This window comes from Rana temporaria, chromosome 7 (genome assembly GCF_905171775.1).
Source record: "Rana temporaria chromosome 7, aRanTem1.1, whole genome shotgun sequence".
NCBI classification, from domain to species: Eukaryota; Metazoa; Chordata; class Amphibia; order Anura; family Ranidae; genus Rana; species Rana temporaria.
In genome coordinates this window covers 4,824,955-4,851,410 of record NC_053495.1, presented here as the reverse complement: position 1 = coordinate 4,851,410, position 26,456 = coordinate 4,824,955, and the positions used below count along the sequence as shown (strand labels likewise).

The following is a 26,456-nucleotide window of genomic DNA, read 5'->3' as shown; positions in this document are numbered from 1 at the left end:
TACAAGAGATGGGCATGAGACAAGAGATGGGTATGATATAAGAGATGGTCGGAGACCATGGGCATGATACAAGAGATGGTCAGAGACCATGGCCATGATACAAGAGATGGGCATGATACAAGAAATGGTCAGAGACCATGGGCATGATACAAGAGATGGTCAGAGACCATGGGCATGATACAAGAGATGGTCAGAGACCATGGGCATGATACAAGAGATGAGCAAGATACAAGAGGTGCTCAGAGACCATGGGCATGATACAAGAGATGGTTAGAGACCATGGGCATGATACAAGAGATGGACATGATACAAGAGGTGCTCAGAGACTGCAGACGTCCTTTAGGGACTGGTTGGAGACTGGAGACATGCTACAGGAGATGGGAAGAGACTGCACACAAGGGGCCTACAGGGTCTACAGGGACCTTAAAGCCCTAACGAAAAGTGCCAAAGGGCCACATGTGGCTCCTGGGCTGTAGATTGGGCACCAGGGATATAGTCAACTATGGGCATGATACAAGACATGGTCAGAGACTGCAGACATTCTACTGGAGATGGTCAGAGACTGCAAACATGCTGCAAGCAGCCTACAGGGGCCCCAAGGGCTGAACAAAAAAGTGCTAAAGAGCCACAGTTTGGGCACCAGGGCTGTAGGCCCCTCAGTAATAGAGATGAAGGTTGCCCATTGCTATGAAGATGACGGATTTGGCCCGGCAGAGAATAACACATGGGATTGGGTGTTGGGGGGGTTGGCGCGGTTCCCAGTCCACCCGTTCAGTTTCGGGGCTGTGCAGAGGTAGGATGGGTTGGCAGACTATAGAGAGAAGGAGAAATCTGTAAATAAGAATGGAGAGGAGGGGAGAGAAAGGACGAGGGAGACGGAGGAGGGGGGCTGCCTGTGCCGCTCGGTGTGCTGTAGTAGTACAAGTCCCAGCAGGTCAGCTGACCCAATAAGCGGAACATACGGCGGGGGTATCAGTGGACTTTAGCCGTCTCTGGAGCTCTTGGTTTGCTCAAAGCTTTCAGCACAGATTAGCCTAATTAGATCCTCTTTACAACAAAGACGCCTTCCCTCCCCCCACCGGCATTAGGAACCGTCCCAACTCCTTCCATTCTTCCCGGGAAACGATCTCTGCTGGGGGGGACACCGTGAGAAAACAATCACCGAAGGCGGATCCGAGGGGCGACCGCAAAACTTTTCATAGCTCAGAATCACCCCCCTATATATACACCCCACCGCTCAGAATCACCCCCCTATATATACACCCCACCGCTCAGAAGCACCCCCTATATATACACCCCACCGCTCAGGATCACCCCCTTATATATACACCCCACCGCTCAGAATCACCCCCCTATATATACACCCCACCGCTCAGGATCACCCCCTTATATATACACCCCACCGCTCAGAATCACCCCCCTATATATACACCCCACCGCTCAGAATCACCCCCTATATATACACCCCACCGCTCAGAATCACCCCCCTCTATATACACCCCACCGCTCAGTATCACCCCCCTATATATACACCCCACCGCTCAGAATCACCCCCCCCCCTATATATACACCCCACCGCTCAGAATCACCCCCCTATATATACACCCCATCGCTCGGAATCACCCCCTATATATACACCCCACCGCTCAGAATCACCCCCCTATATACAGTGGGGTGATTCTGAGCGGTGGGGTGTATATATAGGGGGGGGGTGATTCTGACCCCCCTATATATACACCCCACCGTTCAGAATCACCCCCTATATATACACCCCACCGCTCAGAATCACCCCCTATATATACACCCCACCGTTCAGAATCACCCCCCCTATATATACACCCCACCGCTCAGAATCACCCCCCCCCCTATATATACACCCCACCGTTCAGAATCACCCCCCTATATATACACCCCACCGCTCAGAAGCACCCCCTATATATACACCCCACCGCTCAGAATCACCCCCCTATATATACACCCCACCGCTCAGAATCACCCCCCTCTATATACACCCCACCGCTCAGAATCACCCCCCTATATATACACACCACCGCTCAGAATCACCCCCTATATATACACCCCACCGCTCAGAATCACCCCCTATATATACACCCCACCGCTCAGAATCACCCCCCTATATATACACCCCACCGCTCAGAATCACCCCCTATATATACACCCCACCGCTCAGAGTCACCCCCCTATATATACACCCCACCGCTCAGAATCACCCCCTATATATACACCCCACCGCTCAGAATCACCCCCTATATATACACCCCACAGTTTTTGATTCGCTCCTCTCCTGAAAGTCTCTCATCTCAGATCCTCAGGAAGTCTCTCCTAAGTGTTTTCTCACAAACTCTTTATTAATCTTCGGCGGATGAATAGAAGTTGATTAATCTGCGGCGTCTCATCTTTCAGCAATAAATGCAGCAAAGCAAGTCATTAGATGGCAGACTAATTAGTATGCATTTATGTTAATTATGAAGATAGAAACCCGCATGAAGCCCACCCCTATCTCTGGTCACAGTCTTCAAGACAAACCCGTCCTGACAATGCCAAGCCATGCCAATGCCACGTCCACCAATGGCTCCACGTCTCTAATCACCCGGCTGTGTCCTCATATTATCCTCTGTGTAGAAGCACTCAGACTTAGGGGTGAGAAGGAGAAAATACTAGGGGAGAGATAATAGGAGGGGGCAAGTACCGGGAGGGGGGTAGTAATAGAAAAGGAATAGTACTAAAAGGGAGATTTTACTAGGAGAGGGCCATTACTATGGAGAGGGCCAGTACTAGGAGAGGGATACTACTAGGAGAGGGATAGTACTAGGAGAGGGATAGTACTAGGAGAGGGTCAGTACTAGGAGAGGGATACTACTAGGAGAGCGATAGTACTAGGAGAGGGATACTACTAGGAGAGGGCCAGTACTAGGAGAGGGATACTACTAGGAGAGGGTCAGTACTAGGAGAGGGATACTACTAGGAGAGGGTCAGTACTAGGAGAGGGATACTACTAGGAGAGGGATACTACTAGGAGAGGGCCAGTACTAGGAGAGGGATACTACTAGGAGAGGGCCAGTACTAGGCGAGGCATACTACTAGGAGAGGGAGAGTACTAGGTGAAGGCCAGCACTGGGACAGGGCCAGTACTAGGTGAGGGCCAGGCCAGTGTTAGGGGAAGGTCAGTACTAGTAGAAGGCTAGTACTAGGCGAGTGCCACTACTAGTCAGTACTAGTAGAAGGTCAGAACTAGTAGAGGGCTAGTACTAGGCGAGGGCCAGTATTAGGAGAGGGTCAGTAATAGGAAAGGGATACTACTAAGTGAGGTCCAGTACTAGGAGAAGACTAATATTGGTATAAAGATGAGGGATGGACAGCCGCACTCCAAACCAAACGGGTTGTCTTTATTCAAATCAACAGCAAGAACACAGCAGATCACAGCAATAGGAACAGGAGAATACCGACGTTTCGCACTGGCTTCAGTGCTTATTCATGGCTGAATGAATGAGCCATGAATAAGCACTGAAGCCAGTGCGAAACGTCGGTATTCTCCTGTTCCTATTGCTGTGATCTGCTGTGTTCTTGCTGTTGATTTGAATAAAGACAACCCGTTTGGTTTGGAGTGCGGCTGTCCATCCCTCATCTTTATACCAATATTTGCCTTAGTGCATTGCCTGCACCCTTGGAGTCCTATATTTGTGAAACGACCCTACAATAGACCTACCTTGAGCGGTGATCTTCTCTCTCACTAGGAGAAGACTAGTACTGGGAGCGGGCCAATACTAGGAGCCAATCAGGGCTAGCGGTGGGGAGGTGACCAAGCAACAGTGCCTAACTACAGCAGAGAGGGTCAGTACTAGAAGAGGGCCAGTACTAGGATATAGCTAATACTAGGAGAGGGCCAGTACTAGGATAGGGCCAGTACTAGAAGAGTGCTAATACTATAAAAGGGCTGGTACTTGGGGGGGGGGGGCTAGTACTAGGACAGGGCCAGTATTAGGTGAGGGCTAGTACTAGGACAGGGCCAGTATTAGGTGAGGGCCAGTACTAGGAGAAGGCCACTATTAGGACAGGGACAGACCAGTGCTAGGAGAAGGTCAATACTAGGAGATGTCCAATACTAGGAAAGGGTCAGTACTAGTAGAGGGCTAGTACTAGGCTAGGGACGGTACTAGGAGAGTGTCAGTAATAGGAGAGGCATAATACTAAGTGAGGGACAGTATTTGTTGTGGGCCAGACCAGCACTAGTAGAAGGTCAGTACTAGAAGAGGGCCAGTACTAGGAAGGGGTCAGTAATAGTAGAGAGCTAGTACTAGGAGAGGGTCAGTAATAGTAGAGAGCTAGTACTAGGAGAGGGTCAGTAATAGTAGAGAGCTAGTACTAGGAGAGGGTCAGTAATAGGATAATAGGAGAGGGATACTACTAGGAGAGGGCTAGTACTAGAAGAAGGCAAGTAGGAGAGGGCCAGTACTAGGAGCCAATCAAGGCTGGGGTCAGGGAGGTGACCAAGCTACAGTGCCTAACTGCAGCAGATGAGGACCAGTACTAGACGAGGACCAGTACTAGATGAGGACCAGTACTAGATGAGGACCAGTACTAGGGGAGGACCAGTACAAGGGGAGGACCAGTACTAGATGAGGACCAATACTAGAGGAGGACCAGTACTAGATGAGGACCAGTACTGGATGAGGACCAGTACTAGGGGAGGACCAGTACTAGATGAGGACCAGAACTAGATGAGGACCAATACTAGATGAGGACCAGTACTAGATGAGGACTAGTACTAGGGGAGGACCAGTACTAGACGAGGACCAGTACTAGATGAGGACCAGTACTAGATGAGGACCATTACTAGATGAGGACCAGTACTAGATGAGGACCAGAACTAGATGAGGACCAATACTAGATGAGGACCAGTACTAGATGAGGACCAGTACTAGGGGAGGACCAGTACTAGATGAGGACCAGTACTAGGTGAGGACCAGTACTAGATGAGGACCAGTACTAGATGAGGACCAGTACTAGATGAGGACCAGTACTAGGTGAGGACCAGTACTATATGAGGACCAGTACTAGGGGAGGACCAGTACTAGATGAGGACCAGTACTAGATGAGGACCAGTACTAGATGAGGACCAGTACTAGGGGAGGACCAGTACTAGGGGAGGACCAGTACTAGGGGAGGACCAGTACTAGATGAGGACCAGTACTAGATGAGGACCAGTACTAGGGGAGGATCGGTACTAAGAGAGGACCAGTACTAGGAAAGGGCCAGTACTAAGAGAGGGCCAGTACTAGACGAGGACCAGTACTAGAGGAGGATCGGTACTAAGAGAGGGCTAGTACTAGGAGAGAGTTGATACTAGGAGGAAGCTAGTACTAAGTGACGGCCAGTACTAGGAGCCAATCAGGGATGGGGTCAGGGATGGGGTCAGGGAGGTGGCCGCACTACATTGCGTAACTGCAGCAGAAAAAAGGTGAGGTTTCCAGCCTGTATATGTATTTCCAATGTGTAATAAGCTGATTGCCCGGGGTTTAGCTTTAAATGAAATTCTAATATCTTGGCATTTATATGTCATTGTAAAACTGACGCGTTTTGATCCACCTTATCCTTAGTCACAGTGTATAAATAGTCCTCTATGACTAAGGACACGTTTGATGGATATGAATAAGTATTTCTTATGCTGAATCAGTTTAAATAAAGTTAGGTGAAGAAGTTAGCTACGACGGCCCGGATTCACAGAGAGCGGGCGCACATTACGCGGCCCGTAGCGCAAACCAATGTACGCTACGCTGACGCAGCAAAGAGAGGCAAGCATGCAATTCAGAAAGCCAGTGCTCCCAATGCTGCGTCGGCGTGGTGTAGGTTTCTAAGGCGGAGGTGGAAATGGGCGTGCACCATGCAAACCCATGCAAATGATGGGCCGAGCGCCAGACAAGTACGTTTAACGAACTGCGCATGCGCCGTGACTTGGACGCATCCCACTGCGCCTGCTCACAACCACGTCGGAACAACTGCCTAAGATACGCCGGATCACCGCCTACGCCGTGAACGTAACCTACGCCCAGCCAGACACACGTCCAACGTAAAATACGCCGGCTTGTGTTCCCTGGTGCAGACCTGAGCATGTCTGCTGCCGGGTTGCACCTCCTTTATGGGGAATAACTTTACGCCGGACGTACAACTTACGCCGCACATCGCGTAGCCTGCGTCAGGCGCACGTACGTCCGTGAATCGCCGTATTTTTATTTCGGAAAGCAGCCACAGCCTGAGTAGTAAAGGCTTTCCGCTGCAGAGAAAGACCCTTGCTCTCTCTGTGTGGAAGCAGTGGTCTCTCTGCAGAGATCTGACATTATCCCTAAGTAATACTTAAAGCTTTGCAATCAGCAAAGCTCATACTCCTTGCTGATAGGAGAGCTCTGGCTCAGCGGGGGTCATGCTGCAGAGAGACCACTGCTTCCACTCAGAGAACAAGAAGAGTCCTTCTCAGCAGCATGCTGGAAGAGGACAGGCTTTTCTACTTGGGCTGTGGCTGTAAAAAAACGTTGTATATATTTTGATTTGTTCACTCGGATTGTATTTAGGGAGTTTAGACGAGAGATCTCTAAAGTGTGGCCCAGGAGCTGCATGTGGTCATTTGCTTGTCTTTATCCAGACAGACACCAATGATGGGACACTATTCCTCCCACTGACACCAATGATGGGACAATATTCCTCCCACTGACACCAATGATGGGACACTATTCCTCCCACTGACACCAATGATGGGACACTATTCCTCCCACTGACACCAATGATGGGACACTATTCCTCCCACTGATACCAATGATGGGACACTATTCCTCCCACTGACACCAATGATGGGGCACTATTCCTCCCACTGACACCAATGATGGGACACTATTCCTCCCACTGACACCAATGATGGGACACTATTCCTCCCACTGATACCAATGATGGGACACTATTCCTCCCACTGACACCAATGATGGGTCACTATTCCTCCCACTGATACCAATGATGGGACACTATTCCTCCCACTGACACCAATGATGGGTCACTATTCCTCCCACTGACACCAATGATGGGACACTATTCCTCCCACTGACACCAATGATGGGACACTATTCCTCCCACTGACACCAATGATGGGACACTATTCCTCCCACTGACACCAATGATGGGACACTATTCATCCCACTGACACCAATGATGGGACACTATTCCTCCCACTGACACCAATGATGGGACACTATTCCTCCCACTGACACCAATGATGGGGCACCATTCTTCCTTCTGACACCAGGTGATGGGGCACTATTCCTCCCACTGACACCAATGATGGGACACTATTCTTCCTTCTGACACCAGGTGATGGGGCACTATTCCTCCCACTGACACCAACAATGGGGCATTTTCCCAGTGGCCACAGTCTGGGCCCCCGAAAGCCTGAAGGACAGTAAATTGGGTTTAACAAGAAGCTGCAAAATGTGAGATGTAAAGAAAGCGACAACCCAACGCACTCTTTGGCCCCTATTTCTGTCACGTGTCACACGATTTGCGATCGATCTGACATTTAATGGCTTGTGAACTATTCGAAGCGTCACAGGCTGACGCGAAACGACCACACAAGAAAAAATCCCTTCGTAAAGCATTAAGGACGCGGTAAACGTTGGCGACATAAATATCACCGGATGTATCAAAGTGTTGAGGTCCTCGGAGTTCACAACGCGGGTCAGAAGAGCCTTGTGGGTGGGGTTACGATGTACAAAGCGGAACGCGTCAGCTGTAAGACGAGTCGCTTCAATGTCAATGTTCCAGTTGTGGAAGATGACGGGTTATCTCGGGATGGGATGTGGTGACCTCAGTCCCGGGGGGAGGAGGTCATCTACGCGTTTTAGCGACATATTGGTCTGTCGATGTCTTTCAGCCAGGAAACACAAAGAGAGAAGCAATGTCAGAAAGCCAGAACCTCTTCTGGGAAGATGTGTGACTGCCTGGAGCCCGAGGGACCGCCGCCGCCGTGCCCGGATACTTCCTGTCAGAGCGAGACAGACCGCGCGTAAGTGGAGCACCGCGCTAATATTAGCACAGATCTCAGCAGGAGGAAAATTACGTTCATCAGCCGGCAATAACCTGGGGAACCGACTCTGATGTGTGAGGGGGCAGGCCGGCCAACGCTCACGTAACTGAGCGAATCCCGCGAGACATCAGATCGGCCATTTTCTAAATTCAACCGTTACACAAGATCGTCCCCCCCGAAGAATCCGAATCCACCGCACGGCGAAGATTCATTTCCAACAACGACGTGTGCGATGCGGTGCAACCAACCAACAGACATGAATTCCACCAAAGACCAATGTGTGGTACGTGCATCCACCATGACCAACCACTGGAGAGGACCGAAGAACCCGATCATCATACAACTCCAGAACACTACACCCCCCAACATGACCAATCACTGGACAGGACCGAAGAACCCGATCATCATACAACTCCAGAACACTACACCCCCAACATGGCCAATCACTGGACAGGACCGAAGAACCCGATCATCATACAACTCTAGAACACTACACCCCCCAACATGACCAACCACTGGACAGGACCGAAGAACCCGATCATCATACAACTCTACACCTCCAACATGACCAACCACTGGACAGGACCGAAGAACCCGATCATCATACATCTCCAGAACACTACACCCCCAACATGACCAACCACTGGACAGGACCGAAAAACCCGATCATCATACAACGCTAGAACACTACACCCCCAACATGACCAACCACTGGACAGGACCGAAAAACCCGATCATCATACAACGCTAGAACACTACACCCCCAACATGACCAACCACTGGACAGGACCGAAGAACCCGATCATCATACATCTCCAAAACACTACACCTCCCAACATGACCAATCACTGGACAGGATCGAAGAACCCGATCATCATACAACTCTACACCTCCAACATGACCAACCACTGGACAGGACCAAAGAACCCGATCATCATACAACTCTAGAACACTACACCCCCAACATGACCAACCACAGGACAGGACCGAAGAACCCGATCATCATACATCTCCAGAACACTACACCCCCAACATGACCAACCACTGGACAGGACCGAAGAACCCGATCATCATACAACTCTAGAACACTACACCCCCAACATGACCAACCACTGGACAGGACCGAAAAACCCGATCATCATACAACGCTAGAACACTACACCCCCAACATGACCAACCACAGGACAGGACCGAAGAACCCGATCATCATACAACTCTAGAACACTACACCCCCCAACATGACCAACCACTGGACAGGACCGAAGAACCCGATCATCATACAACGCTAGAACACTACACCCCCAACATGACCAACCACTGGACAGGACCGAAAAACCCGATCATCATACAACGCTAGAACACTACACCCCCCAACATGACCAACCACTGGACAGGACCGAAGAACCCGATCATCTTACAACTCTAGAAAACTACACCCCCAACATGGCCAACCACTGGACAGGACCGAAGAACCCGATCATCATACAACTCTAGAACACTACACCCCCAACATGACCGACCACTGGACAGGACCGAAGAACCCGATCATCATACAACTCTAGAACACTACACCCCCCAACATGACCAACCACTGGACAGGACCGAAGAACCCGATCATCTTACAACTCTAGAAAACTACACCCCCAACATGGCCAACCACTGGACAGGACCGAAGAACCCGATCATCATACAACTCTAGAACACTACACCCCCAACATGACCGACCACTGGACAGGACCGAAGAACCCGATCATCATACAACTCCAGAACACTACACCCCCAACATGGCCAACCACTGGACAGGACCGAAGAACCCGATCATCTTACAACTCTAGAAAACTACACCCCCAACATGGCCAACCACTGGACAGGACCGAAGAACCCGATCATCATACAACGCTAGAACACTACACCCCCCAACATGGCCAACCACTGGACAGGACCGAAGAACCCGATCATCATACAACGCTAGAACACTACACCCCCAACATGACCAACCACTGGACAGGACATGTACACCCAACGTGGCCGACCGTAGAACCCGCTCATCATACAACACTAGAACACTACACCCCCAACATGACCAACCACTGGACAGGCCCGAAGAACCCGATCATCATAAAACTCTAGAACACTACACCCCCAACATGGCCGACCACTGATCGGGACCGAAGAACCCGATCATCATACAACTCTAGAACACTACACCCCCCAACATGACCAACCACTGGACAGGACATGTACACCCAACGTGGCCGACCAAAGAACCCGTTTATCATACAACTCTAGAACACTACACCCCCAACATGACCAACCACTGGACAGGACCGAAGAACCCAATCATCATACAACTCTAGAACACTACACCGCCAACATGACCAACCACTGGACAGGACCGAAGAACCCAATCATCATACAACTCTAGAACACTACACCCCCCAACATGACCAACCACTGGACAGGACCGAAGAACCCGATCATCATACAACTCTAGAACACTACACCGCCAACATGACCAACCACTGGACAGGACATGTACACCCAACGTGGCCGACCGTAGAACCCGCTCATCATACAACACTAGAACACTACACCCCCAACATGACCAACCACTGGACAGGACCGAAGAACCCGATCATCATAAAACTCTAGAACACTACACCCCCAACATGACCGACCACTGATCGGGACCGAAGAACCCGATCATCATACAACTCTAGAACACTACACCCCCAACATGACCAACCCGATCATCATACAACTCTAGAACACTACACCCCCCAACATGACCAACCACTGGACAGGACCGAAGAACCCGATCATCATACAACTCCAGAACACTACACCCCCAACATGGCCAACCACTGGACAGGACCGAAGAACCCGATCATCATACAATTCTAGAACACTACACCCCCAACATGACCAACCACTGGACAGGACCGAAGAACCCGATCATCATACAATTCTAGAACACTACACCCCCAACATGACCAACCACTGGACAGGACCGAAGAACCCGATCATCATACAACTCTATTACACTCTATACATAAAACACTCCCCCCCCCCCCCCCCAACCTGGCCGACCCAAGGACAGGACCATAATACCATTCCATTACACTCTATTCATAGAACACTACACCCCCCAACATGGCTGACCACTGGACACAATTGTAATACAACTCTATTACACTCTACACTTGACCCACCATTGTACAGGACATGTACACCCAACATTGCCGACCATAGAACCCGATCATCATACAACTCTATTACACTCTATACATAGAACACTACACCCCCCAACATGGCCGACCACTGGACACCATCATAATACCATTCCATTACACTCTATACATAGAACACTACACCCCCCAACATGGCCGACCACTGGACATCATCATCATAGTACAACTCTATTACACTCTATACATAGAACCAGTGACATCCTGAGCTCAATAATTTTTTTTTGGGGGGGGGGGGGGGGCGGCAGCAAACCCCCCCGCCCCCCCCGCAGGAGACAAGGGGAACACTGGGAACCCCCCCGGGAGACGTATGGCCTCTTTACCTTAGGGGGCCTGTGACCTACCCGGGATGACTCCTCCCTCCCCTCCTCACCCCTCCCCTGTCCGAGTCGGGGAGTGCTGGATGGTTGAGCTGCTGTGGGTGAGCCATCCCTGGTGCCTCAGGCTCCAATCACGTGCTTAAACCCCCCCCCCAATTGGAATCCATGCGTCCGGCGCCCTGCATGTAGATCAGGTGGCCGAATAGGATGGGGGGGGGCGGCACCCGTGCGCCCCTAACGGACGGGCCGCCACGGCAAAGAACACTACACCCCCCAACATGACCCCCCACGGGACCTTTTTTATTTTTTACTAATAGAGATATTAACGATGAAGGAAACGCTGGGTTTACAATGGCTCTGCAGATTTCTGTCCGTTTGTATGAAGTTAGGGCCCCTGTGGGCTGCTCCGGGGGCCCCAGCTGGCCGATGCCCAAAGCACTTAGTGCACAAGTGTCTGAGATAACGATGTTTGTCACAGGATGGATGCAGTAATGGAGGAGGTGAAGGGCATTAAGTAATATAAGCCGGAGGAGGGGAGGGCGAGCTTCCTGTTCAGGGGTAACATTTCCAATCGATCGATAATCGTCTTCACAGCCAGACCTGAGCCGCAGAACATGCCAAACGCACCAAATACAAACTCCGGGAGGCCGGAACTCCAAAAACCCGACGCAGGAAGAACGTTCTGTAATAACCGCAGGAAATCTCAGACTACCTCTATGAGAAACCTCCGATGGAAGCTGCCATTCTCCGTCTCCCAAAGTAGCATTGTTTATAAACATTTGTCAGGCAAGAGATAGAGAGATACAAAGTAACAATATTTATAAACATTGTTCAGACAGGAGATAGAGATACAAAGTAACATTGTTTATAAACATTTGTCAGGCAAGAGATAGAGAGATACAAAGTAACAATATTTATAAACATTGTTCAGACAGGAGATAGAGATACAAAGTAACATTGTTTATAAACATTGGGGTAGATTCACGTAGCTGCGCTTTAGCTTACGGCCGTGCAGCGTATCGTATTTACGCTACGCCGCCGCAACTTACAGGAGCAAGTGCTGTATTCACAAAGCACTCGCTCTTCCGTAAGTGGCGGCGGCGTAGCGTAAATGGGGCCGGCGTAAGCGCGCGTAATTCAAATGTGGAAGGGGGGGCCGTGTTTTATGTAAATGTATGATGACCCGACGTGATTGACGTCGTCCGTGTACATATCCCAGTGTGCATTGCTTCCAAGTACGGCGCAACAACGTATTGGTTTCGACGTGAACGTAAATTACGTCCAGCCCTATTTGCGAACGACTTACGCAAACGACGTAAAAAATTTAAATTTCGACGCGGGAACGACGTCCATACTTAACATTGGCTGCGCCTCCTAATAGCAGAAACAACCTTACGCCGAAAAAGCCTAACGTAAACAATGTAAATAAATTGCGCCGGGCGTACGTACGTTTGTGAATCGGCGTAACTAGGTAATTTGCATACTCTACGCCGACAACAACGGAAGCGCCACCTAGCGGCCAGCGTAAGAATGCACCCTAAGATACGACGGCGTAATAGACTTATGCCAGTCATATCTTAGGCTAATGTCGGCGTATCGAGCTTTCTGAATACAGAAAGTAGATACGCCGGCGCAGCTTTGGAATTACGCGGCGTATCTATGGATACGCCGGCGTAATTCTTTCCTGAATCTACCCCATTGTTTACAAAGGAGACATAGAGATACAAGGTAATGCTGTTTATAAACATTGTTGAGATAGGAGATAGAAAGTTCCAAATTATCGTTGAGATGGGATATAGAGAGATAAATAGTAAGAATATTTATAAACATTGTTAAGACGGGAGATAGAGAGATACAAAGTAACAATATTTTTAAACATTGTTAAGACTGGAGATAGAGAGATACAAAGTAGCATTGTTTATAAACATTGTTCAGACATAAGACATAGAGATACAAGGTAATGCTGTTTATAAAAAAAAATTCAGACAGGAGATCGAGAGATACAAAGTAACATTGTTTATAAACATTGTTGAGATAGGAGATAGAAAGCTCCAAATTATTGTTGTTTATGAACATTGTTGAGATGGGATATAGAGAGATACAAAGTAACAATATTTACAAACTGTTCAGAGAGGAGATAGAAAGATACAAAATAACATTGTTTACAAACATTGTTCTGGTGGGGGGGGGAGCTCAGCGGAGGAGATCGCTGTGCTAACATCAGATAGTTAGTACAGCAGCTCCTCCAGACCCTTCAGTTTTTTCCTTCAGACTTTTCCATGTCGGGAACGCACATATTTTCCCAAAACACAGAGAAACGCGCTGCCCATTAGCAGACGCATCTGCTCATCCACGTGCCAAACCCGACACCACATGGCGCCGATTGGACGCCAAGCGATTTCCGAAAAAGGGGCCGGCGACTTCTTTTTTTTTTTTCAGTTTTTCTTGCAGCTCTAGGGCAGACCTTGGAAATGAATCAGGGCTTCCCCTATACGCGACGCACCGGAACGCGTGAGCGAAAACTCAGTCACACCTGGAGATGAGAAATGAAGTCGCCCTGAGCTCCCTTCAGCGCCACCTACTGGAGCCACATTTTTTTTTTTTATCTTCTGTTCTTGCTTTTTTTGGAGCGGCACCATTCAATCAATGAGCCTCCCTCCTCTCCAAAAAAAAAATGCGCCAAAGAAGCTCATGAAACGAAAATTTGGCACAGAGCCAGGTGTGTTTGCCGTGATTTGTGCGCATTTTGTGGCACAACAATCGCTGTAAAAAAATAGTTTTAGAAATGTGCCATCGCAAATACGTCTCGCGTTTCGCTGCGATTCTGCCCACAATTCCAAAACATTCAGGTGTGAGAAACCATTGGGCCCCATACAGCCTACCTGACAGGCACCCCCCCCTCCCCCGAGCGGCTCTGCCGTACCCTCCATCCTTTGTACTGTATTTGCTTTACGCTCCACCATCAATGCAGATATGTGTTACCTCCATCTATAATTCATAGCGCCATCTGTACGCCTGTTATAGTCAGAAGTGCATTGCAGAAAGCTTTTAGGACGAAACGCTGGCGCGGTCACCGCCGTAGAAAAAACAGGGCCGATGCGGCGTTCACTCAGAATAAATGTTACAACGTAGCGGCCTGTCTATTAAGGGCGCCGGAGCACCGCCACCCCCTATTCATGCTGTATCCATCGCCGCCGCTGCCACCCCCTATTCATGCTGTATCCATCGCCGCCGCCACCCCCTATTCATGCTGTATCCATCGCAGTCGCCACCCCCTATTCATGCTGTATCCATCGCCGCCGCCACCCTTTATTCATGCTGTATCCATCGCCGTCGCCACCCCCTATTCATGCTGTATCCATCGCCGCCGCCGCCACCCCTATTCATGTTGTATCCATTGCCGCCACTACCCCCTATTCATGCTGTATCCATCGCCGCCACCACCCCCTATTCATGCTGTATCCATCGCCGCCACCACCCCCTATTCATGCTGTATCCATCGCCACCCCCTATTCATGCTGTATCCATCGCCGCCGCCACCCCCTATTCATGCTGTATCCATCGCCGCCACCACCCCCTATTCATGCTGTATCCATCGCCGCCACCACCCCCTATTCATGCTGTATCCATCGCGGCCACCACCCCCTACTCATGCTGTATCCATCGCCGCCGTCACCTTTTATTCATACTGTATCCATCGCCGCCACCACCCCCTACTCATGCTGTATCCATCGCCGCCGCCACCCTTTTTTCATGCTGTATCCATCGCCGCCACCACCCCCTATTCATGCTGTATCCATCGCCGCCGCCACCCCCTATTCATGCTGTATCCATCACCGCCACCACCCCCTACTCATGCTGTATCCATCGCCTCCACCACCCCCTATTCATGCTGTATCCATCGCCGCCGCTGCCACCCCCTATTCATGCTGCATCCATCGCTGCCGCCACCCCCTATTCATGCTGCATCCATCGAATATTAGCTATTGCAGGTCTGATACCCATCACCCGATTGGCTGAAAGGAGAGGTGATCCTATTGGACACCTAGGAGGAGAGGAGGAGACAATCAGCAGAGGCGAGGAGGAGAGGGCACAGTAGCCTCCATCCAATGCCCGCCGCAGCCTTATGTCTGCCGATGCCCGATCCCCACTGCCCGGCACCTAGATGGGGTAAGTGGACCGACCGGCAGACAGCGAACGGGGTGGGGGGGGGGGGGCTTTGAGGTGCCATGGGCAAGGGGGGGGTGGTTGTTTGCCGCCGCCCCCCAATCAAAAAATCATGAGCCACCACTGAATGTAACTACACAACAGGTTCACCAATGTCATCGGATATTTTCGCCATTTTTCAGCCAATTCCCAGGATGTCCCAAATGCCGCACACCCTACAGACCCGTCCGTGACACAAGTAATAACTGCCCCAGCTTAGCTCCAACTAAGTCACGCCCCACGACGTGTTTCGCCTCATCCATGGACAGGACGAAACATGTTGGAGGTGTGGTTTGGATGGAGTTTAGCTGAGGCCGCCTTTACTTTTGGGACGGATGGGGGCCTGTAGGGTGTGCAGCATTTGGGACATCCTCTCCACAGTCTATAACAGGTTGAAAGACGATGTCCTGTGAGAGTCGAATGAACGGCACTGCTTTGCATCAATGAATGTGACATGCGTTGTTGTGCGTTGCATAACCGCGGCACGATAGTGTGAATGAGCCCCAAATCTCTGTATATATGTGTGTAATCATACAGCTCTATGCCAGCCTAGGAACAAAAAGAAAATCACTTCTTGGTTGTAATGTGAATAAAGTAGACCCCCCACCCCCCCAAAATCACGGGACATTAATATCTCCGCACTGAGACGCAGCGAATGGCTCCGGAGTGCCCCCGAGCCAATTTGTTTTCAGCAAATTTGTAATGGAAGAGATTAATATGAAGACCACCGAAATCTCTAGTGACAGATGCAGAAACCCCAACCCCCCCTCCTCCCCTCCCCTGCGCGTTCCGTGCCCAAATCTCCGTCTGGCATCTGGAGTAATAATACCCTGAATCCCCGTCTGTGCAATCAGAAGGAAAGGCCAAGGCAGCGCCGACACTTCCCTCCCGGAGACACGAGTCAATTCACCAATGAGAAGCATATTGTGAGGTCACGGCCCAGACAGGATGGGGGGGGGGGCACCAGGGGGGACACAGATCCTGAGATCCTCGGTAATCTCCGGCATGGTTACTATATATATGACCAAAGCCCCGGAGATGAACCGCAGGAACATGCCCACGCGCCCCCGCTCCCCAATGTGCCCCCGCGCCACGCACTCCTGCGTGCCCCCACATGCCCACGTGCCCCCACGCCACCATGCCCCCGCGTGCCCGCATGTGCCATCCGCGCCACCGCACTCCCGCATGCCCTCACATGCCCACGCGCCACCATGCCCCTGTGCCACCCCATTCCCACGTGTCCCCACATGCTCACGCTTCCCTGTGCCCCAAAAAAACAAAGTTCCTGGGTCTGTACACCCGCTGTGCCCATTATGAGGGGTTATCACCATCCCTGTGTTGAGTTCCTGGGTCTGTACACCCGCTGTGCCCAAAATGAAGGGTTCCCACCATCCCTGTGCTGAGTTCCCGGATCTGTACACCCGCTGTGCCCATTATGAGGAGTTCTCACCATCCCTGTGCTGAGTTCCCGGGTCTGTACACCCGCTGTGCCCGTTATGAGGGGTCCCCACCATCCCTGTGCTGAGTTCCCAGGTCTGTACACCCGCTGTGCCCATTATGAGGAGTTCCCACCATCCCTGTGCTGAGTTCCCGGGTCTGTACACCCGCTGTGCCCATTATGAGGGGTTCTCACCATCCCTGTGCTGAGTTCCCAGGTCTGTACACCCGCTGTGCCCATTATGAGGGGTTCCCACCATCCCTGTGCCGAGTTCCCGGGTCTGTACACCCGCTGTGCCCATTATGAGGGGTTCCCACCATCCCTGTGCTGAGTTCCTGGGTCTGTACACCCGCTGTGCCCATAATGAGGGATTCCCACCATCCCTGTGCTGAGTTCCCGGGTCTGTACAACCGCTGTGCCCATTATGAGGGGTTCTCACCATCCCTGTGCCGAGTTCCTGGGTCTGTACACCCGCTGTGCCCATAATGAGGGATTCCCACCATCCCTGTGCTGAGTTCCCGGGTCTGTACCCCCGCTGTGCCCATTATGAGGGGTTCCTACCATCCCTGTGCTGAGTTCCCGGGTCTGTACACCCTCTGTGCCCATAATGAGGGATTCCCACCATCCCTGTGCTGAGTTCCCGGGTCTGTACCCCCGCTGTGCCCATTATGAGGGGTTCCCACCATCCCTGTGCTGAGTTCCTGGGTCTGTACACCCGCTATGCCCATTATGAGGGGTTCCCACCATCCCTGTGCTGAGTTCCCGGGTCTGTATACCCGGGAATGTGCCCATTATGAGGGGTTCTCACCATCCCTGCTGGACTCATGTTATTTTTATATAATGAAATTGCAACAGGAGGGGTTTCCGACACTTGAATGTGGGCAAGACCACCTAAAAGTCCCCGGTGGTTGGACTCAAGGAATATACAGAGGGGGAGGAGGAAGTGACAGGTGCTCTTTTCTGGTGGACATGCGGTGGTCAGGTCTAGTAGTCCATACCTTAGCAGAAGGTTCTGGGTGGGGCAAGAACTGAGGGAGGGGCATAGGTGGAAGAATAAACAGCTCACTACAGTCTCTTGTAGTTCCACAAGGTATATTTCAGGTTACTGGAGAGATTCGGAAGGTCAAAAAACAAACACCGGCACTCAGGTGGCGCCTCTCACCAATTTCCTTTGCACGGCTGGCGATAAACGGCGTTCTTGGCGTGAGGAAGGGAACGGACCAAATCTCGTTTGTATAATCGCCGCGTTCACGCTGAGCGCTCGCCTCTCGCCGTGTGATTACCGACCACTTCATACATAGGAATAGAAAAATAACTTCGGCCAATTACAGCGCACACCGAGAAAAGCGCCGAAGAGATCGGGAAAAGTCATCTCCAACCGCGGGGGGGATATTCCAGGAATACAGAGAAGATCGTTCCACAGATTGGGGGGGAGGGGGGCACTTTGGAGGGGGGGGGGGGTGATAATATTAAAGGGGCAAAAAAAAATGGTGAGTTTCCTCCATCAACATTTCTCGGGCTTCAGGAGAGAAGCCGATTGGCTCTCCACTACCTGCCTCTTGTGAGTGCGAATAGAGGAAAAGACGATAAACGATTGTTATATGATGGGCAGGAAGTGCCAAATATATATATTTTTTATTAGGTGGATCATTTTATTATATTTTTATTATTATTTGTTTTATTTCTATTTTTACATGCAAATATTTGTATTTTATTATTTATATTATTTTATTATATTTATTTATTTTTTATCATTATTATTTATTTATTTCATTTTTATATGCAAATATATTTTATTTTTATTTTATTATTTATATTATTTTAATATTTATATATACAGTATATAAAAATAATAATGATAAAACATGATGCTTCACATAGCCTCACAAGCACGCATTCTAATGATGTCTTCTCTTAGGCCTTGAAGAAGGGGAACCCATATTCCCCAAAACATGTTGGCCGTATATCACCAATCTAACCCCGGCACTGGGGCTGGACATTTTACTCCACTGAGCTTCCTATACCTAGGCCCCCGCAGGGGCCCCCCGGGACCAGACATGATACTCCACATAGCTTCACAGGCAGACATTCTAATGATGTCTTCTCTCAGGCCTTGAAGAAGGGGAACCCATATTCCCCGAAACATGTTGGCCATGTATCACCAATCTAAACCCCCGGCACTGGACATTATACTTCACTGAGCTTCCCATCCCGGTCCACACAGGGGCCCCTCTGGCCAGACATCATACTCTATTAAACTTCTTATGCATCCCCCCACAGGTGTCCCCAGGGGCCAAACATTCTACTTCACATAGCTTCCTATAGCTGGCCCTGAAAAGGTGACCTTGGGGCCGGACATTATGCTCCACAGAGCGTCACAGGCAGACATTCTAATGATGTCTTCTCTCAGATCTTGAAGAAGAGGAACCCATATTCCCCGAAACATGTTGGTCATATATCACCAATCTAACCCCCGGCACTGGGGCCGGACACTATATTCCACTGAGCTTCCTATACCCGGCCCCCACAGGGGCCCCCGGGACCAGACACAATACTCCACATACCTTCCTATACCCGCCCCCCTACAGACAAACATTCTAATGATGTCTTCTAAGAGGCCCTGAAGAAGGAGAACCCATATCCCCCGAAACGTGTTGGCCGTATGTACCACCATTGTAACCACTTCCTATACCCGGCCCCCACAGGGGCTCCCCCCCCCACCTTCAGGGCCAGACATAATACTCCACATAGCTTCACAGGCAGACATTCTAATGATGTCTTCTCTCAGACCTTGAAGAAGAGGAACCCATATTCCCCGAAACATGTTGGCCATATATCACCAATCTAACCCCGGCACTGGGGCCGGACATTATACTCCACTGAGCTTCCCATACCTAGGCCCCCACAGGGGCCCCCGGAGACCAGACATGATACTCCACATAGCTTCACAGGCACACATTCTAATGATGTCTTCTCTCAGATCTTGAAGAAGAGGAAGCCATATTCCCCGAAACATGTTGGCCGTATATCACCAATCTAACCATGACACTGGGGCTGGACGTTATACTCCACTAAGCTTCCTATACCCGGCCCCCGCAGGGGCCCCCTGAGGCAAGACATGATACTCCACATAGCTTCACAGGCACACATTCTAATGATGTCTTCTCTCAGGCCTTGAAGAAGGGGAACCCATATTTCCCGAAACATGTTGGCCGTATATCACCAATCTAACCCCGGCACTGGGGCCAGACATTATACTCCACTGAGCTTCCCATCCCGGTCCACACAGGGGCCCCTCTGGCCAGACATTATACTCCATTAAACTTCCTATACCCGGCCCCTCCCCCACTGGTGTCCCCAGGGGCCAAACAATCTACTTAACATAGCTTCCTATAGCTGGCCCCGACAGGTGACCTTGGGGCCGGACCTTATTCTCCACATAGCGTCACAGGCAGACATTCTAAGATCTTGAAGAAGAGGAACCCATATTCCCCGAAACATGTTGGCCGTATATCACCAATCTAACTCCGGCACTGGGGCCGGACATTATACTCCACTAAGCTTCCTATACCCAGCCCCCACAGGGGCCCCCGGGGACCAGACACAATACTCCACATACCTTCCTATACCCGCCCCCCTACAGACAAACATTCTAATGATGTCTTCAGGACCTGAAGAAGGAGAACCCATATTCCCCGAAACGCGTTGGCCGTATATCTCACCATTGTAACCACGGCAGAGAATAAATCCCGGACCGGATTCCTTCACAGAAATGATACAAAGTTACAAATGACTGATCAGCTTCCTGTACAGAATCCGGAGAGTGGGATTCATACAACACATGACGGAACTTTCCGCTACAGGATCAGCCCCCCCCTCCCCCCTTCAATGTACACAGCGACGCCCACATCCTACACAGCAGCAGTGATTGGCTGAGCCTCAATTGTGGCCCCCGACATCATCAAAGGGCCACAGATAATATTCCATGAAATATAAATATGAAATTGGGTAAGGTGGGACTTTAATTTGCCATAAAAGTAATGCTATAGAAAGTTGTCAGAGACTGCAGACATAGTACAGGAGATGGTCAGAGACTGCAGACATATTACAGGAGAGGGTCAGAGACTGCAGACACACTACAGGAGAGGGTCAGAGACTGCAGACATTCTAGAGGAGACGGTCAGAGACTGCAGACATACTACAGGAGAGGGTCAGAGACTGCAGACATACTACAGGAGATGGTCAGAAACTGCAGACATAGTACAGGAGAGGGTCAGAGACTGTAGACATAGTACAGGAGAGGGTCAGAGACTGCAGACAAACTACAGGAGATGGTCAGAGACTGCAGACATGATACAGGAGAGGGTCAGAGACTGCAGACATGTTAAAGGACATGGTCAGAGACTGCAGACATAATACAGGAGATGGTCAGAGACTGTAGACATCCTACAGGAGAGGGTCAGAGACTAAAGACATAGTACAGGAGAGGGTCAGAGACTGCAGACATGATACAGGAGAGGGTCAGAGACTGCAGACACACTACAGGAGAGGGTCAGAGACTGCAGACACACTACAGGAGAGGGTCAGAGACTGCAGACATTCTAGAGGAGACGGTCAGAGACTGCAGACATACTACAGGAGAGGGTCAGAGACTGCAGACATACTACAGGAGATGGTCAGAAACTGCAGACATAGTACAGGAGAGGGTCAGAGACTGTAGACATAGTACAGGAGAGGGTCAGAGACTGCAGACAAACTACAGGAGATGGTCAGAGACTGCAGACATGATACAGGAGAGGGTCAGAGACTGCAGACATGTTAAAGGACATGGTCAGAGACTGCAGACATAATACAGGAGATGGTCAGAGACTGTAGACATACTACAGGAGAGGTCAGAGACTGCAGACATATTAAAGGAGATGATCAGAGACTGCAGACATGATACAGAAGAGGGTCAGAGACTGCAGACATACTACAGGAGATGGTCAGAGACTGCAGACAAACTACAGGAGATGGTCAGAGACTGCAGACATAGTACAGGAGATGATCAGAGAATACAGACATGATACAGGAGATGGTCAGAGACTGCAGACATGTTAAAGGAGATGGTCAGAGACTGTAGACATACTACAGGAGATGGTCAGAGACTGCAGACATAGTACAGGAGATGATCAGAGACTGTAGACATACTACAGGAGATGGGCAGAGACTGCAGACATACTACAGGAGATGGTCAGAGACTGCAGACATACTACAGGAGATGGTCAGAGACTGCAGACATGTTAAAGGAGATGGTCAGAGACTGCAGACATACTACAGGAGACACTCATAGACTGGAGACACGTGATAGGAGACTGTCTGCTGTTAGAGCCTGTGTACAAATCAATGACCCCACATCTGTATTCCACAAACCCCCTTCTGTATTATTTGTATCACAATTTATATTCCTCTCAGTAACATCCAATATAAAAACATAAACAGAGAACATAGAGATGAGCAGCATAAGAAAAAGTGACCGTGTGTGTGAAATAAAAAGGGGCCCCCGAGGGCAAAACAAAAAGTGCCAAAGGGCCACCGGTCAGGGGCAGCGGGGCCACAGAGCGCAGTCATGTGTGTACGGTGTGTGTGCCGCACTGTGCCGGGGACGGGGGGGTCACTGTGTATATATGGAGCTGTGTGTTGGCTACATATGTATACAATATTTAAACATGATCGTTATTTATTATTATTACTGTTTAATATGTGCTGTGTGTATATCAGGAGTGTGTGTAGCACACAATACGCAGGGTTCCTATAGGGTGCACACAGTATAGGGAGGATTGTGGTGCAGTGTGAGCACAGTGCAGTGTATAGAGAGTTGTGTTGTATTGTATTGCATTGAGGGATGTTGTATATAGTGTATAGAACATTTTGTTGTGTACCATATAGGTTGTTGTGGTGTACAGATTGTTGTGCAGTGTGTGGAGCTGTATGTATTGTGTATAGGTGTCATGGTGTAATGTAAAGGGGCCGTGTTGCAGTGCACGGGGATTGCAGAGTATCCTTTGCAGTGTGTTGTGTTGTGTTGTGTTGTACCCTAGAGGTTGGTGTCATGGTGTAATGTATTGGGGATGTGCTGTACTCCATATATAGGTTGTGTTGTAATGTACAGAGATGTGTCAGTGTACTTGGGCTTGTAGTGTATAATCTATAGAAGGTTGTGTTGTGGTGTACAGGGGGGTTGCAGAGTGTTGTAGTGTATAATCTATAGAAGGTTGTGTTGTGGTGTACAGGGGGGGTTGCAGAGTGTTGTAGTGTATAGGGAGATGCTGTGTGCTCCATAGGAAGTTGTGTTGTTGTAGCCTATCTATAGGATGATGGATGGTGTAACGTAAAAGGTTTGTATTGTGTTGTGCTCTATATACAGGGTATGGGGGAAACGTATAGGGGGGGGGGGGGTTGCGTTGGGTTTCCAGAGTGTGCTGTGTGGTGCCCGACGGCCGTGTGTTGTGCCCTATATATAGTTCTATGTTATAGTGTAATGTATAGGGGTTGTGTTGAACTCTATATAAAGATCATAGTGTAATGTTTGTATAGGGGGTTGTGTTGGGTTTCTAGAGTGTTTCTAGAGTGTGCTGTGTGGTGTTGGAGAGCTGTGTGGTGTGTTGTACTCTATATATAGTTCTAGTTTTAGTGTCTTGTATAGAGGTTGTGTTGTATCCCATATAGGTTTGTATTATGTTGTACTCTGTATATATATATATTTATGTTATGGTGTATAGGGGTTGTGTCGTTGTGTTGCAGGCTGTGCTGTGTGTTGTGCTGTGGTGTCATTTATAGAGTGTTGTATTGTGCACTATTTATAGAATTATGGTTGTGTTGTGTTGTATTCTGTATATGTTTATGGCTTAAAGTATACTGAGTTGTAGGGTGTGATTTATAAGGGGTTGTGTTATGTATAGGAGGTTGTGTTGTATATATAGGGTGTTGTGTTTTGTCGGGTTGTGTTGTATTCTGTGTATAGGGTGTATTGTGTATATATAGGTTGTTGTGTTGTACTCTATATATAGAAAGTTGTGTTGTATAGGGTGTTGTGTTGTTCTGTATGTAAGGTGTTGTGTATATATAGGGTGTTGTGTATATATAGGGTGTTGTGTATATATCGGGTGTTGTGTTGTATGTAAGGTGTTGTGTGTATATATAGGGTGTTGTGTGTATATATAAGGTGTTGTATGTAAGGTGTTGTGTGTATATATAGGGTGTTGTGTATATATAAGGTGTTGTGTATATATAGGGTGTTGTGTATATATCGGGCGTTGTGTTGTATGTAAGGTGTTGTGTATATATAGGGTGTTGTATATAGGGTGTTGTGTTGTTCTGTATGTAAGGTGTTGTGTATATATAGGGTGTTGTGTATATATCGGGTGTTGTGTCGTACTCTCTATGTCGGGTGTTGTGTATATATAGGGTGTTGTGTTGTATGTAAGGTGTTGTGTATATTTCGGGTGTTGTGTTGTATGTAAGGTGTTGTGTATATATAGGGTGTTGTGTTGTATGTAAGGTGTTGTGTATATATATAAGGTGTTGTATGTATATATCGGGTGTTGTATGTAAGGTGTTGTGTATATATAGGGTGTTGTGTTGTATGTAAGGTGTTGTGTATATATATAAGGTGTTGTATGTATATATCGGGTGTTGTATGTAAGGTGTTGTGTGTATATATAGGGTGTTGTGTGTATATATAAGGTGTTGTATGTAAGGTGTTGTGTGTATATATAGGGTGTTGTGTATATATCGGGTGTTGTGTCGTACTCTCTATGTCGGGTGTTGTGTATATATAGGGTGTTGTGTTGTATGTAAGGTGTTGTGTATATTTCGGGTGTTGTGTTGTATGTAAGGTGTTGTGTATATATAGGGTGTTGTGTTGTATGTAAGGTGTTGTGTATATATATAAGGTGTTGTATGTATATATCGGGTGTTGTATGTAAGGTGTTGTGTATATATCGGGTGTTGTGTCGTACTCTCTATGTCGGGTGTTGTGTACATATAGCAGGTTGTTGTGTCGGGGGGTCGGCAGGTTGTATATTCGGGTCACGTCTCTCACTCACCCACTCCGTATTTCTCGTCCTCGGTTGGGATCCACATTCTCCCGACACCCGATTCCGGGTCACCGGCTGCGCCCCTCACCCGGCGGCGCCCGGCTCATCGGCTGTCAGCTCTCCGACGGTTCAGCAGATCCCTCCTCGGCTGATGCCCGGCTGGGATTGGGGCCCATGTGGCGCCAGGGGGCCCCGGGAGAGCAGCATGTCGCTGTCAGGGGCCCCAGCAGCTCGCGCTGTACACTGGATGGAGGCAGAGAGAGGAATCCGGAGAGGAGGAGAGAGGAGGGGGAGGGGGAGGAGGACTCAACATCAGCACCACTCCGAGATCCGCATCATCCTCATCATACCGACTCATCATCACCCTCATCATCCTCATCCCTACTCATCATCACCCTCATCATCCCCATCCCTACCTATCATCACCCTCATCATCCTCATCCCTACTCATCATCACCCTCATCATCCCCATCCCTACCTATCATCACCCTCATCATCCCCATCCCTACTCATCATCACCCTCATCATCCCCATCCCTACCTATCATCACCCTCATCATCCTCATCCCTACTCATCATCACCCTCATCATCCCCATCCCTACTCATCATCACCCTCATCATCCTCATCCCTACTCATCATCACCCTCATCATCCCCATCCCTACCTATCATCACCCTCATCATCCTCATCCCTACTCATCATCACCCTCATCATCCCCATCCCTACCTATCATCACCCTCATCATCCCCATCCCTACTCATCATCACCCTCATCATCCCCATCCCTACCTATCATCACCCTCATCATCCCCATCCCTACTCATCATCACCCCTACCTATCATCACCCTCATCATACCTCCTCATCATCATCACCCTCATCATCCCCATCCCTACTCATCATCACCCTCATCATCCCCATCCCCACCTATCATCACCCTCATCATCCCCATCCCTACTCATCATCACCCCTACCTATCATCACCCTCATCATCCCTACTCATCATCACCCTCATCCCTACTCATCATCATCATCATCATCATCATCCCCATCCCTACCTATCATCATCCTCATCATCCCTA

At 49.4% G+C, this 26,456-nt stretch overlaps 1 protein-coding gene across 11 annotated transcripts in view; it reads right to left on the bottom strand.

The window, feature by feature from the left end:
- Nucleotides 1–25,659, bottom strand: part of DOCK3 (dedicator of cytokinesis 3) — a 160,742-nt gene extending 135,083 nt beyond the window's left edge. For 10 of the 11 annotated variants that reach the window (XM_040358731.1, XM_040358732.1, XM_040358734.1 and 7 more), the window contains exon 1: nucleotides 25,386–25,658. In XM_040358731.1, the coding sequence (XP_040214665.1) occupies nucleotides 25,386–25,422 (37 nt within the window). In that variant the 5' untranslated portion in view covers nucleotides 25,423–25,658. Of the gene's footprint in view, nucleotides 1–25,385 lie in introns of all 11 variants that reach the window. The other variant, XM_040358742.1, reaches the window with a different exon arrangement.
- Between the last annotated feature and the right edge of the window lie 797 nt (nucleotides 25,660–26,456).